This window comes from Moschus berezovskii, chromosome 3 (assembly GCF_049115385.1).
Source record: "Moschus berezovskii isolate FMDL1 chromosome 3, NW_MosBer_1.0, whole genome shotgun sequence".
Taxonomy (NCBI): Eukaryota; Metazoa; Chordata; class Mammalia; order Artiodactyla; family Moschidae; genus Moschus; species Moschus berezovskii.
The window spans coordinates 78,052,273-78,064,764 of record NC_142462.1 but is presented as its reverse complement, the minus strand read 5'-3'; the positions used below and the strand labels follow the sequence as shown (position 1 = coordinate 78,064,764).

The window sequence follows — 12,492 nt, the reverse complement described above, 5'->3', positions numbered from 1 at the left end:
CACACTGAGTTTAAACAGTGGAATATTTTGGCACACTGACAACCCAAAAAGAAGGAAGAGGGGTGGGGTGGGGACCTCATCCTCAAACAGCTTTATACTGGAGCCAATTAAATGTGAATCTCTTGGTTCACTGATGTGAGGAAAGACTGACTGAAGAGTTTCAGCTTTTGAAGGAGATTCTGTTTATATATATGTCAACATTGAGTTGGGGGTGAAAAGGTTAGCACTTGACCCAGGAAGTATCCATGTTTGTTTCAAAAATAGATCTGCTTCATAAATTTCTTCACCATTCATTTTTTTTCCATGATGAACTTTGATTATAATATAGCAACTGCTGCTCTTTTAAAGAAAATCAACCTATTCCATAGTGTTAGGTGCAATTACACTCATAGGGGAAGATTCAGCTACATGATGATAAAAAAAGCTTTTACTTTTTTTTCCTCAAGAAAAGGCCCACCTCTTTGAAAATACACACAACGCTTCTCTCCTTCCCCACATGAAATGAGCCAACATTGGAGAAACCAGCAAATTGTAGCCATGCTGAAGCATATCTGAAACTTGAATATATTTATTACAGACATCTTAAGACCCGTAAACTCTGCTCTGGATCACACCACCCCGGGATCCCGGAGCTATTCATGATTGTACAGGAAATGGGAAATATCACAAAAGGATAACTTATAGAACTCAGTGTGGTACTTCAGGGACACCAAAACATTGTGCGACATGCAAAAGACTATTCACGAATCACACAAAATATACATTCATTGTGCCATCCATCACATTAACAATTGAGCTGAAAATACATCATATCCAGCTAAGATAACTGTGGAAGAAAGAAGCTGGTCTGAATAATACTTTTAGGTCCCAGATAATCCAGCACAAATTTTAAATAGAGTGTGGCCAGAGAAACAAGAAAGGGGTGGGGATGGGGAGAGATTTAGCCCAGGAAGCAAGGTTTCTGGCCCTTGTATTCTGCAGGCCTTCTTAACTCACTGAAAGAACAAACTGAGGCTACCCTCTGAGGCATCTGATTGATTTTAAGTGAGAACTTTTATTCTTTAACCTATAATCACATACAAAGTTGTACCAGCTTTGAGAGTTTGCCCACCCTGTTTTAATCTAAACATTAATCTAAACATTTCTAGAAAATCTGTATAAAGATAAATCTTTCAGGACAAAGTATTTACAACCAGCAAATTCACGCACATGGAATTAAATTAAATTAAGGGATGAATTAATTGTGTAAACACGCTCATAGAGAATCTCTTCTCCATGAGCTCTTGGACTCTCTTCTCTCTCTCCAGCCTACTTTCAGGGCAAAGTAGGAGAGAACTGTAAATATACAGATTGATAAAAGATGAGAGACCTCCCTCTGATATATTTCTGCTGGCAAAGGAGACTATTTTCCAAAGGGCATCCGAAAGGAGCAATAGGTTCAGTCGAAATCTCCTAAAAGTAGGGGTGTTAGGGGCCATCAGAAAATTGATGCTGGCATTCAAGCTGCATTAGGGAGCTAACACCCCTTTCCCCCCTCATCAAGTCTCTCATCCAGAATTCTCTGGAAACACATTATCCCCAACCAGGAGTTCCCCAGATAGGATCAGAAAGGAAGAGAGAGATTGTAAATGGAAAGGAAGATAAGCTAAGAATGTGCTTCGGGTAAGAAGTCCCAGCCTGAGGAGTAGCCCTGGCTGCTGAGTGGGGCTGGGGCAGCCTCAGTGGGAGGTAGGTAGAGTGTCTGAGGTAGAAGAACCTGGGGAAGGAACGCAAGGCGAGGAGCTGGACTTCTCTGAGGATTCCTCAGCCTTCTCCTCGCTTCCCGTCGGAGTGGCTGGAGAGATGGGCAAGAGACCCTCCTTCTCTCGTTTCTTCTGCTTCATTCGGCGGTTCTGGAACCAGATCTTCACCTGGGTCTCATTGAGCTGCAGGGATGCGGCAATTTCCACCCTGCGGGCGCGTGTCAGGTACTTGTTAAAGTGAAACTCCTTCTCCAGCTCTGTGAGCTGCTTGGTGGTGAAGTTGGTGCGCACTGCATTGGGCTGACCCACGTAGCCATACTCTCCAATTTTCCCTGGGGGCAATGAGAGGAAAAGGTAAAAATGTTTATAATCATATCAGATTCCCTACACGCTTCAGAGCAACCTTCAGGTAAAGTGGGGAATCAAGACTTTTTCAACCTAATCTGGGCTTGGGAGGGTGAGTGATGAGGTGTAAAGTGTTGATCTGAAGTCAACCATTAGCATGATCAGACCGTGATTAATGGAGCCTGGAGATATTAACAGAATGCCCTACACACACACACACACACACACACACACTTCCTACACCTCTAAAATTCAGCCCCTTTGGAAACACAAGAGTCCCAGATGCTCCTTTGCCCCCAAAGCACCTGGGCAATCTCTCCACACCCTATAACAAAAGTGGGAAGCAAGAACTTTTCTTAAGGAAAAAAAAAAAGATTAATTTTCCTTGGAAACTAAGCCTACCAGCTCCTTCCAGAATCATAAAGGAGCATTGATGGAATGACAAGACTGACCTGTTTTGGGAGGGTTTCTTTTGACTTTCATCCAGTCAAAGGTCTGTGCTGGAGAAGAGGTCTCTGATGCAGGGGAGCGACAGGCTTCTTGGTGGCTGGCGTGGAGAGGGGACAAGGAGTTATTATACGTGGCCAGGGCCAGGCTCTGGTGCTCTTGTCCATATGAGTGGTGAATGTACTGAGGCGAGCCCACCGCGCCCCCGGCATAACCCTGTTGGTGGTGGTGATGCTGGACCATGGGAGATGAGAGGTTTCCAGAGTAAACAGCGGGAGCGCACGAGGGGTACCCACCACTTACTTCTGCTTCCTGATTTAACGCGTAGGGGCTGTAAGGCGCGCCGAAGTTCTGCGCGCCGTAGCTTGGACCACAACTCGAGTGGGAGTAGGAAACTCCCAGGTTCCCAGAAGTCTGATAGGTGGTCGGCTGGGGGTGGTGATGGTGGTGGTGGTGGTGGGGCGGGCTGATCTGCACCCCCCTGCCCACTAGGAAGCGGTCGTCGCTGCCACAGCTGTTGGCACTGACCGCGCACGACTGGAAAGTTGTAATTCCGTGGTCGGAGGGGTAGGCTCGCGCTGAGCAGGTCCCCGAGTCGCCACTGCTGAGGATGGGGTATTCCAGGAAGGAGCTCATTCTTGCATTGTCCATCTGTCACTGAGTGACCGGGTCCTGCGAAGTCCTGGGTGACCGTGCCAACTTTCTCACTTCCTCCATGGGGCCCGAGAAGAAAAATGATATGAATGTACAGTGCGCAAGAGGGGGGGCGGGAGGGCGGAGGGCGCTACGGGATGGACACGTGATTCTATCAGCCAATGGCGGAGCCTCCTGAGAAAGTTTGTTGGCTCCTGCGGTGATGGATCACCGTTTCAGTGGCATTTAAATCCCCGGCGCTCCTCAGTCTAGGTGACGCGCAGTCGCCCCCCCAGGCAGCCTGGGCGGCAGCAGCAGCAGCTGCGGCGGCCGCAGGGGCAGAAGCGGAGAGCTAAGGCGAAGGGGAGCCGCTTTCTGCGCGCGCCGACTCCGATCGTCCTCCCCCCCTCCGGGAGGTGGGGGCTGGAAGGCATCCCCCGTCACCGCCCCCCTCCCCACCGCGCCCAGAAGGATGAATTGGCAAAAGGTGAGAAGCACGGAGGGCTCCGCGATCTCTCGGGCTGGGAATCAGTGGGGAGGAGGAGCTCGCTGGGCCGCCACTAGCACACTGGCCGAGCCCGGAAAGCCAAGAACTGAAAGGGTCGCTCTTCGGGCTCTTTCCATTCCGTCCCTTCCATGGTGCCTTGAGGAGGGCCGAGAACGGTGGCGTAGGACGTGGTTAGGCCACCAGGTCTCTAAAGTCGGGATGGAGAAGGAAGTACGCAGAGGGCTGGTTCGGAGGAGCCGGAGTGGGCGTGGAGGGAACGAGGGCAAGAAAGGAAATTTCCCTTCCTCTAGGAGGGTCCTGAAGCCTCTTTTCCTCCCGGCCCCCCACCGCCCCCTCTCCATCCTCCCCACCCTCTGGCTATTAGAGTGGCGACCGGGAGCTTCTGTAACTTGACGCCCGGGAGAGGGGGTGAGCCTTGGGAACTAGGCTTGCTGGTCGAGGCTGGGGGTGGCCCGGCTCTTCGCCCTCCCTCTCTCCTCGCTCTCCGCCCCTTTCTCCTCCCCACTCAGCTTTGCTCCGGGAGCCCTAAGGGATCCGGAGCAACTCTGCGGCTGTATTTTGAGGGGTAGGAGGAGGAGGGAGAGAGATGACGATAGCGGACGTGGCCAGCGTGGGGGCCGGGCCCTGCGCTGCAGGCCATCTGCCGGCTCCCTAGGAACCAGGAGCCTGCAGGCTCCCACCCGGGCCTCAAAAGGAGAGACCACAGCTCTGGCGAAGTACGATGAACTCCTCCTCCCCACCCCCACCCACCCCCGCAAGGTTTCTTGTTTTCTGGAGGGGGACATTAGAAGTGGTAGAGCCTCTTTTATCTACACCCCCCCCCCCGCCATTCTACTGCACAGCTTAAGTGGGGGTGGGAGCTGGCAGGTGGGAGGGGCGGGGGACAGATGGCTGATGGTGGACGGGACATTCTCTTCTTCCCCAGCAACACCTCCTCCCTTTTGTAACTGGCTGTGTAGTTCCTGTGTAAACCTGCAAGTCTACCCCTAGAGAGACACGTGCAAATCTGAGCGTCATCCCATGACAGCATTCCTGTTCTCCATCACCTTCCTCTTACCCCGATGCCCACGGGGTCGTTAATTGCTCTTTACTATTAGGCCTCGTGTCCACCTTTGGCTTGTAGAGAGAAAAGGCCAAACAGAGGCCAAGAATTGATGCATTCTTAGGTAAAAGAAGTCCAGACATCATACAAGAATTTCGCAGCCAATGCTGTACAGATTTTACTCTGACCATGTTCACCACATGGGGATCCAACGGATCAAATTTATCTGATTGTGTGTGGCTTTGGGGTGGGTTCCCACTCCCCTCCAGCTTTCCCTCCCCGGTCAAAAGAAGGAAGTTTTGCTTGAAGCAGGCACATTTCAGAGGTGTTAGCCTTTCAGGTTTCTGTGTTCTGTTCTCCACCTATGCAAGTTCCCTCCTAATCTGTCTCCCCAAGAGGGAAAACGGACAGACATTTGACTGTGGATTCCGTCAGAAGCAAAGGCGCATTTTTTCCTAAACATTTCCTTTTGAAAGGTATTTTCCTGTGACCTGTGACCTATCCCCAATCATACTTAAGAGGGAGGCCCGGAAAGGTCACTCCTGCCCCCCCCCCGCCCCATTTCAGCACCTGGAGAACCTCATCCTGGAGAAGGGAAAAGGCAAGGAGGCCCTCCTGGAGGTGGCTTCCTTGGGAGTGCCAGGCGTCCAGCCAGGGGGGAGAGAAGGGGCTCTTGGGGGTGGGGGAAGGAGACAGGACATTAGGGGTCCAGGCTGACTTTGCGGACGACCTGCTCTTCCAGCCGAAGCTCGTCGGTAGGTTCTGGCCCTTGCCTCACTCCTGTCCCTTTGTTGGCTTCCTCGGCCCGGGTCTGCACGACCCCCTCCACCACAGGGCTCGCACCACAAAGTCACCCCAGTCTGCAGCCTCTCTCCTTCCTCTGCTAGTTCTGGGCCTCTTAGCTCCTCTACCTCCACCTCTCTTCCTCCCTCAGGGCTTCTTTTCCCGGCCTTCGTGGGTGGAATGTTTTTCTTGGGATCACACATAAGCTTTCGCTCGCACATAAGCCCGCTGCACAGCGGCGGGCGAGCGACCCGCCTCCGCGCTCCGCTCCCGGCAGGCAGACTCCCGCGGCCGAGCCGACTCCGCCCAGGCTGGTCGCCCAGAGCGCCGCTCTCCCCTTGCGGCTCACAAAGGCAGCCTCCTCTGGCCTCGAGCCCGGGGGCTTCCGTAGCGCGGTTCCTTCCCCACCCCCACAAAATCCCAGGGCTCATTCCGCCGGGTAGGAGACCCGAGGTACGTGGGGCAAGTAGGCCAGCGCCCCACGACTCGAGCCAAAATCTCTTAAACCACCCGTGAAGACTGGATGAAAGGCGAGCCCGGTCACTTGCAAGCCGCTTGTTGGGCTCAAAGCGCCTCTTTCATGGCTCTACTAGAAGGGGAAGGAGCGAGGAAGAGACAAAACGCTTCCGAGGCCCGGAGCTGTTCATGGCATCCGCAGCTCAGCCAAGCTGCTGTTGTTTTAAAAGAGCAATAAAAATGAATTATGACTAAACGCCTTCTAACTTAATGCTTTCGGACGGGGATCCCCGGCAAATACGTAAGAGGATTTTTATTTGTGCATGTGTTCCTGCAATTGATCTCTTTGATGACATTCTCATTCATAGAAAGCGTTTGATTTATGAGTGGAGGATGAATCGCAAACAGCAGCGGCTTAGCCCTGGCCGCGGCCCGGCCGCCTGCTCCGCTCCGCTCCGCGCGGAGGGAGACCTGCCCGGGTCCTCACTCGCCTCCGCCACTGCCAGGATTTAGGGGGCAAAAGGTGGGGGAGGTAGGCAGTAAACCCGGGAAGAAAGATCGCGATTTCCTCATAACTTCCAATCCTTTGCTATTAAGAGCCGGGTTCGTAAATCAACTCACCCCCCACACATGTTGCTTACACTCCGTTTTCTCACGGTAAGTAGCCATCAAAACAGAGCTCAGTAAGGGAAAAATAAACATGGGGAGACATAAGAAGGGAGAAAAAAAAAAAAACAGAACAACCCAGCAACATCCCTCGATCACATTTTATTGATATTTCATTTAAAGTGCTTTTTCTCTTTCTCTAGAAACTGGGTTAATCTATAACCTGGGGTGTAGAAACACTCCACTTTAAATCTCATCTTGCTATCCTGACTTCAAAGCTTTAATGATCCATTATTTGCCATGTAAACAGATTTAAGAATGAAATATTGATTTTTCTGACCCTGGGGGGAAAAAAAAGAATCCTAGAATGACTGAACCAGAGGATTGGAAAGAACCCTTTCTGAAGTGCATTTTCCAGCTAGTAACCATTGTTTCATTTTTGTTTTTCTGTTTTAGACCTGTTTGCCTGGACCCATCAACAGCTGGGAGACTAATCAACCACACTGAAAATGTTTGGGGATTTGTGGGGGAAGGGGTTGGAATGTACATATTTGAAACAAACATGTATAAATAAATGAATTGTTGGTAACTTAGTTATTGACCTGGAGACTGGTAGCTTGTTAAAAAACTCCATGTTCCTCCTTCCTGGAGTTGGAGGTTTCTGTAGGCACTTTATTTCTCCACTTTCAAAAGCTTGGGCTTGGCCCAACTCTGAGGCTGCCCAATCCTGTTTCTATTACCAATTTAAATGTATGGCTTGAACCTCTACGTTGAAAACCTAATCCATTCCCTTAAAAAAAAAAAAAAAAAAACTAAACACACTTCTCAGAAGCCCTAACCCTTTTCTTTTTTTTTCCTCTTTCCTTTTTGTTGCTGTTTTTGTCTATTGAAGACTTTGAACATGCCCATTCAATAAATATATTAAAATTGGAAAAGAAAGTGGATCGTGACCAGAATTTTATTTACCAAGTTAGACTAAAAGAGGAAAAAGAAACTGTTATGAGCCTTGAGAAAGAGGGGGAGGAAAAAAATAAGAAAGCTACTTATAGCAAAGGAGAATTTATTCTACCAAAAATACGCATGACAATGTACCCTAGCGTAATACAAAAATAAAAAGAAAGTGAAGATACAATTATATGATCACTTTCTTGCAGGCCTCATATATTGCTTTCAGGAAATCACATAGAGGGTTGTTGGATTAGATTTAAAACAACTAAAACTCCAAAACAGTCTGGAGAAAAGATGACTCTGAAACTGGGTCAAGGGAATCACTAAACAGAAAAATCTTCCAACATTTAAAAGAGGGAGAGGGTAAGTCAAGAATAAAATAAAAATTAGAATAAAGGAAGGCAAAACCACCTGGTCAAAGGGTTGTTTTTTTTTTTTTTTTGTGATGCTTTGTTTTGCTTTAATGTTTTTAGTAATTCAGATGCTGCAAGTCGATTGTGGTGAGTGTGTCTGTAAAAAAGTCAAAGCTGTCAGCTGAAATATCTACTGGACTGTCGAGGGAACCCGGCAAACTGGGCGAGACTGCATCTGAAAGCTGCAGGCAGGAATCTGTGGAAAAAACGTTAAAGTCCTGCAAAGAGGGGACCTCGAGGGCCTCGGGACTGTCATTGTTTAGGCCAGAGCCACAGTTCTGGCCCATTGTTGACAAGCAGTTAGGAACAGTGGGTGACTGGTGCTGAAAATGTTTCAGATTTTTCTCATTGCTGGTTAAAGGCGAAACTGGGAAACTTTGGGAGTCGCCATTGTGTCCATTGGAAGCCTGCTGCTGAGAGAGGGCATTTTGCTGAAAAGTGTAACCTTCCCTCTCCAGAAGGGCCCCGGAGACGCTGAGGGCTTGCTCAAAGAGCGACTTCTCTTCCTCGTCCTCGTCCACTTTCTCAGAGTCTTCGAGGCTTTTAAATTTTCCTTCGCTGTTTTGGTTCTCCTTGCACTGAGTCTGCCTCTTGTGCTTCATCCTCCGGTTCTGAAACCACACTTTCACTTGTCTCTCAGTCAAGTCCAGCAGCGCTGCAATTTCCACCCTTCGGGGTCTGCAAAGGTACTTGTTAAAATGAAATTCTTTTTCCAGCTCTAAAAGCTGCGTGTTGGTGTAAGCAGTTCTCAGGCGCCGAGAGCCCCCGCCGCTGCCATCGGCGATTTCCAGGGATTCTGAGGAAAGGGAAACCAACAAGAGACACACGCACAGTTGGAGGTGGAGGGGTCCGAGCGGGGTTATTCCACTGGAGAATAAATATAGCAGAAAAGATCAACTGCAACAAAATGGCCGCCCCTGGATGCAGTAAAGCTATTGTGCTGCCCTTCCTGGGAGCCTAGCCTGGGGAGACCCCCATCTCTTCCACCTCCATTAGATTCCTGCCTGTAGCTCCCCCCAACCTCTCCATCCGGGAGCAAACTTTATATTAGCCACACCACAATTTATAATTAATGCATCAGCTGCTTAGCTGAGCAAGAGCGATCTATCACTCTTCATTACTGTCAAAAAGCCAAACTCTAGGACAACTAGACAAGAGGAGGTCAGTTCCAACTCAAATAAATCATCCCACATTACACAAGTTAGGGAAAGTTCCCCCACCCCCTTCTTAAAAATATATATATGTCTCATTGTGGATCCCTTGTCTCCACATCAAACCCACTCCTGAGCCCACAGGGGAAAGGAAAGCAGCCAAGCATCTCTCCCTCTCCCCCTTCTCTCCCAACCCACGCTCCCCTCCCCCATAACCGCTCTCGGGGCAGCCCAGAAGGGGAAGAGGGTCCCAGGACCTGGGGCCAAGTCTTTGGACTGACCTTTGTGGCTGAGGCAGGCAGGGCCGGTGGCGGCGGCGGCCGAGGCGGGCGGCAGCACGGTTTTCTTGGCCGCCTTCTTCTCCTTCATCCAGGGGTACTCGGGCGGCTGCAGGGCGCCGGCGGGCACTGGGCTGCCGCGGCTGCCCGCGGGGCTCGGCTTGGGGCGGCCGCCAGCGCCGTGGCGAGGGTGACTGCCCGGGTTCAGGCTGGGAATGGTCTGCTCAAAAGGAGGAGGAATCAGTGTCGAGTGTGAAAGCGTCGAGGTCTTGATTGATGAACTTTGAAATGTATCAGCGACAGGGGGAAAAGATGTCAGGCACTCAGCGAGCGACGGCTGGCTATTGATAAAACCAATCTCTCGCTCAAATTCGTAATTCATGGCCTTCTCCTTGGAGCCCCCTCGGAGAAAAAGTTCCCTCTTCTGGAGGGGTTTGGGGGGGCAAGGCCCAGGAAAAAGGCGAGCGCGGAGGGAAAAAAAAATCTATCATAGAAGATCGCTGCTGGGGTTTTTTTTTCTAATTCACTGATTACAGCCGTATGGGGACCGCGCTACTATTAAACTATTGAATTCATGGAGACAAGGTTGAAATTGGACCGAATTGGCTGTCACATGATTGCTTCTGCCCAATGACAATTTGGGCTTTAATCAAAAGAAGCCACTGTCTGTTTGATTGATCCAAAAAAGTCGGGAAGGAACGCCTCATTGGGGGCCAGCGAGGCTTTATTTACACTTTTTCAGGGCAAAAATACATATATGTGGGTGTGGGTTGGGGATGCGTGGCAGTGCGTGAGGGCGACGGTGCCTGCCTGCCTCCTGATCCACACGGAGGTGGTGTGTGCGCCTGGGAGTGTGTGTGAGTGTGTGAGTGCGTGCGAGTGCTGAGCCCTGCTGCCGGTCCCGCGGGCGGCCGCCCTCTGCCTCCCCCGCACACTCCGCGCATTGTTTGGGACTGTCGGGAAGACGCCTCGCACCTCACAAATCATTTAAGCACCTCAGTCTGACGCCTGCAGTCATTAACAAAGTAATCCATTAATCTTCAAAGTTTTGACACCCGAGGGCCACGCATCCCAGCCACATAAGTTCTGCTAAGGCAGAAGGAAGAAGCACAGGGAGAGGGGAGATGAGGCAGAGTTAGGGGGGTCGGGGACAGAAAAAGAGAGAAGGGTTAGGGGCTCCCCCCTTTATTTCCCTTTTCCTCCTCCGCTTTTCCTAAAACCAGTTCCTGGATCTCAGAACTGATCTGCCTCTGTTTTCCTTCCCGTCTTTCCCTCTTTCCCTCTTTTTCCCCTCTTCTTCCGTCTTCCTCCTCCCTCTCCCCTCTGTCCACCTCCTCCCCCAACTTCCCTCAGGCCCTCACCCCCGCCTCCCAAAGCCAGCTCGGAGCCCGCGCCCCCCGGATCGCGGACCCCGGACCCCGGCCCATTGTTAGCCGGCTTTTCCACGACAGCTTCGCATCTGGCTCCAGCGGGAAGCGGAAAACGGGAGGCGGCTCTCCAGGCTTCCCGACCCTCCTGCGCCATCAACTTTTCAGGAGTGGCTCGAGAAAGATAGAGGCATGTGCCAAGCGAGACAACAACCCCAGATCCATGTGCCCAAATCCCTGTAGCCAGGGCGGCGGCCAGCCAAAGAAATGCCGCCCCGAGCAGGCGCGTGCGGCTCCTGGCATTCTGGGTTTCATACCCGTAGGGCTCGGGTGCGGTAAGTATTTCTGATTTCGAGGAAGTCTGTTGGAAGTTAGCAGCACGGAGGGAGAAGGAGCTTGCTTGTTCTTTTTTTTTTTTTTTTTTCTTCTCCTTCCCTTCTTCTCCTCATCCTTGTCGCTCTGATGGGGCTTGTTGATTCAGATGCAGTGAGTGCTCCTTGGCAGCCAGAATCGTCTCCTGAACTGTCCCGCTTCTTGGCCACCAGGGACGTTTGCACTTGGGGTCTGTTGTGGGAAACAGCACCGCGGGTGAGAGATGGCGACCCAAGGAGGAATTATAAAGGTTCTGTTTCTCTGTTCACTGTCTTTTTTTCCAACTCGGAGACTTGAGACCGAGCGCATCTTGGACTGTGCTGGAGGGTTCAAAAGATAACACCTTTAGATACCAAACAATAACTGCAAAAATCCACCAAGGCAGAAAAAGGGAAGGAGGCTGAGAGAGCAATCTGAAGGTATCTCTTTTCCCCCACACCGAGGATGATGATTCGCTTTTGCTTCTTTGAAATGGACCAAGTGATCAAGACTCCCCCTGGCCGGCAGGCATCAGTGGCAGGAAAATAAATCATTCTGATGGCCAGGGAGAGAGAGATTGTTGGGGGAGAAAAATCTACGTAGAAAACAAGAAAGGCTGACCAAACCACAAGGACAGGACTCCATCTCTGAGGCTGGCATCAAAGAGGGCTTGGGTTGGAAATAAGATAGAAAGTGGCCTCCGTCATTGACTAGCCCAGAGCAATGCCTTACAGATAGAGATGCTATTTTGGAAAATGTGAGGTTTTTTCAGTTTTCTTGCTTTTATTCCAAACAAAGCTCTGAAGGAAGTCTGGGTGCGATCAATCTTGCTCACCAAAAGCCTTGACAGCTTCTGGCCCTTAAGAACACATTTCAGCTTCGAGCTCTTTCCAAGATCAAATGTGGCCGAGCAAAGAGGAGAGCAGGAAACGCAAGTAAACAAGGAAAACTAGTCTTTTTAAAGATATTTTTGGCAGCAGAGTTAAAGGGCTGCTTTTAGGAAAGGTGCTTTGCGGACTCTGGGATGGTGGCTTTTGGCATTTGCTTTTACCAGAAAATATTGAGGGGTTAAGGGGAGGGGGAGTGCGGAGAGGAAGCAACGCTGCCCCCATATCGCTGAGGCTTTGTCAGGGGCTGCGTGGGTGAAAGCTTTCTGCTCGCCTCAGCGGCCTTAATTCAAATACCATCTGGAAGAACCCCCCCCCTTTTTTACTCAACACTGAAATCTTCCCCAAATCTATTACTTTAACTCAGGAGATATTCTAATACAGATTTCTTTTTAATATCTAGAAAGCGGGGGCTGAGATTTATATTTTTTCTCTGAAAGTCAAAATGAATGTCTTGACTGGCAAGATAGGGGAAATCATATTGGAATCCCACTTTAAAAATCTGCCCAGAGGGAAGGTGGACGCCTCCAAACCA

General features: G+C 50.4%; 2 protein-coding genes across 2 annotated transcripts; both read right to left on the bottom strand.

The window, feature by feature from the left end:
- Positions 1-493: 493 nt before the first annotated feature.
- Positions 494-3,264, bottom strand: HOXA1 (homeobox A1). The gene is made up of 2 exons (XM_088834602.1): positions 2,540-3,264; positions 494-2,074 (listed from the first exon to the last, which is right to left on the bottom strand). Exons 1-2 carry the CDS (start codon positions 3,183-3,185, stop codon positions 1,719-1,721), a joined length of 1,002 nt encoding a protein of 333 aa, XP_088690728.1. The 5' UTR covers positions 3,186-3,264; the 3' UTR covers positions 494-1,718.
- Positions 3,265-7,583: 4,319 nt separating this feature from the next.
- Positions 7,584-10,642, bottom strand: HOXA2 (homeobox A2). Its single transcript, XM_055420979.2, has 2 exons — positions 9,356-10,642; positions 7,584-8,719 (listed from the first exon to the last, which is right to left on the bottom strand). Exons 1-2 carry the CDS (start codon positions 9,732-9,734, stop codon positions 7,980-7,982), a joined length of 1,119 nt encoding a protein of 372 aa, XP_055276954.1. The 5' UTR covers positions 9,735-10,642; the 3' UTR covers positions 7,584-7,979.
- Between the last annotated feature and the right edge of the window lie 1,850 nt (positions 10,643-12,492).

Coding starts and splice junctions, on each gene's coding strand:
- HOXA2 (XM_055420979.2), bottom strand. CDS start 9,734: ATGAATTACGAATTTGAGCGAGAGATTGGTTTTATCAATAGCCAGCCG. Junction 8,720..9,355: donor TGCCTGCCTCAGCCACAAAG/GTCAGTCCAAAG, acceptor CCCTTTCCTCAG/AATCCCTGGAAATCGCCGAT.
- HOXA1 (XM_088834602.1), bottom strand. CDS start 3,185: ATGGACAATGCAAGAATGAGCTCCTTCCTGGAATACCCCATCCTCAGC. Junction 2,075..2,539: donor AAGAAACCCTCCCAAAACAG/GTCAGTCTTGTC, acceptor CATTGCCCCCAG/GGAAAATTGGAGAGTATGGC.